Here is a 1,957-nt window from a genome sequence, read left to right as displayed (position 1 = left end):
ACCTGGGATAGGCCTGGCCTGTGTGCCTGTATCAGATAGGGATATCAGGCAGAGCCTCACCTGCGTTTGGAACTGCCTGAACTCTGGAATCCAGCCTGTGTGCTTGCATTAGATTGGACCTAGGCCTCAAGACTGACCTGGATATTTGGTCAGACTGGGGTTCATGTCAAGTCTTACACCATATTTGGGACAGATTGGGCACCAGGGAAGGGTCTGTCCTGTATTACTTGTTTCAAACTGTGTGTTCAGGGCAAATGATCATCTGCATGACTTTATATAACTTCCAGTGGAGCTCCATATATCCAGGTATTAATTGGGGACTTTCTCAGGAGTCAGGGAGAAGAGGACAGAGAAATGAAACTAACAGGGATAAATAGGGGGAAACAATTTTATTATTGGATTGAAAACAGCATTCTAAAAGGAACAGTTTACCAACAGTGAACCCACTGTTGAGCCTGTAATCTCAGGAAATTCCAGCCCGTCCCTCAGTACTGCCTGTTTATCTCTTGTTCCCAGAGATTGCAGCCCCAATATCCCATATTGAGGAAGTTCACCCTGACAGTTTCCCTTTCACTCTCATATTTTGCAGCCTCTCTGGCTTCTCCCTAACTTCCCGGGCTAGTTCCTTTCCACAGAGCATCTTTTCTATATGTTGCCGGACCTCTCTGGTCCTCACCCCATAAATGACTGGATTCAAGGTTCCTGGGAGCAGCAAATAGATGGCACTGAGGAGGTTCTGGACATCCTGAGACACAGTCTTGGCTACTCGGAACACGATGGAAGTGGAGAGACCAGAGAGGTAGATGGTGAGGATGACCAGTAAGTGGGAGCCGCATGTGTGCAAGGCCTTGGCTCGGGCTCCCCCGGAAGATATCTGAAAGGCAGCATAGATGATGCGGGTGTAGGAGGTCCCCAGCAGGGCTAGATCAAAGCTCACAGTGGCCAACCGCATGGCCAGCCCCAAATGGTTGTTGATGGTCAAGTCTCCACAAGCTATACTCAGTAGTGCAATGTACTCGCAGGTGAAATGTCGGATCACCGCTGTCCGGCAAAATTGAGCTCGTGAGGTTAGCACCACCAAGGGCGCTGCCACTCCCAGGCTCCGTGTCAGGGCGAAAAAGGCCAGCACACCCAGCAAACGGGAGGTCATCAGGTCACTGTAGCGGAGTGGGTGGCAGATGGCCACATAGCGGTCTAGGGCCATGGCCAGCAGGAGGTTGTAGTCCAGAAGGAGCGTGAAGTAGATGAAGAACATCTGGGCCAGGCAGCCATGCAGTGATATGGGGTTAGCATAATGCACAAAGCCTTCCAGCATTTTGGGCATCACCGCTGTAGCAGCACAGATGTTAACAGCCAGGAGCAGGGCAATGAGCACGTACATGGGCTGGTGCAGGCTCCGCTGGGCTGCCACTGTGTGGATGACCAGGGCGTTGGCAGAGATGATGCTCACATAGAGGAAAGTAAGAGGCAGGACCAGGAAGGGCCTCCACTCTGACAATCCAGGAAAGCCCACCAGGAAGAAGTTGGTGTAGGAAATGTTGAAGGTGCTGGTATTTTGATCCTCACCCATTGGCTTTGGCCCTGGGCTGGCCCCAGAAGTGGGGATCAGAGACTGTTAGAACAAAACGGTCAGTGGAAGAAAGCCAATTTCTATTGCTATTTTGGGGCCTGAGGGGTTTGTGATGAAGATCCACCTCTTCATGTATCTATGGCCATATCTATGGCCACTCTGGGGGAATAGACAGGTATTGTGTCAGGTGTAATGGGAGCTACAAAGATGAACAAGACATTCTTTGTCTTCAGGGAGCTCTTAGCTTATGTACGTGAGGTGTAAACTTACAAGATACTGTTTATCAGGACCTCCCTGGTGGTCCAGTGGCTACGACTCTGAGCTTCCAATGCAGGGGGCCCAGGTTTGATCCCTGGTCTGGGAACTAGATCCCATATACCACAACTA

General features: G+C 50.7%; 1 protein-coding gene across 1 annotated transcript; it reads right to left on the bottom strand.

Moving 5' to 3' along the window:
• Positions 1-550: 550 nt before the first annotated feature.
• On the bottom strand, positions 551-1,570 carry LOC138092205 (olfactory receptor 52Z1P-like). Its single transcript, XM_068988036.1, has one exon. It carries the CDS (start codon positions 1,568-1,570, stop codon positions 551-553), a length of 1,020 nt encoding a protein of 339 aa, XP_068844137.1.
• Positions 1,571-1,957: the final 387 nt, after the last annotated feature.

The sequence above is a fragment of the Capricornis sumatraensis genome, chromosome 16 (genome assembly GCF_032405125.1).
Source record: "Capricornis sumatraensis isolate serow.1 chromosome 16, serow.2, whole genome shotgun sequence".
NCBI classification, from domain to species: domain Eukaryota; kingdom Metazoa; phylum Chordata; class Mammalia; order Artiodactyla; family Bovidae; genus Capricornis; species Capricornis sumatraensis.
This window is presented reverse-complemented; position numbering and strand designations above follow the sequence as displayed.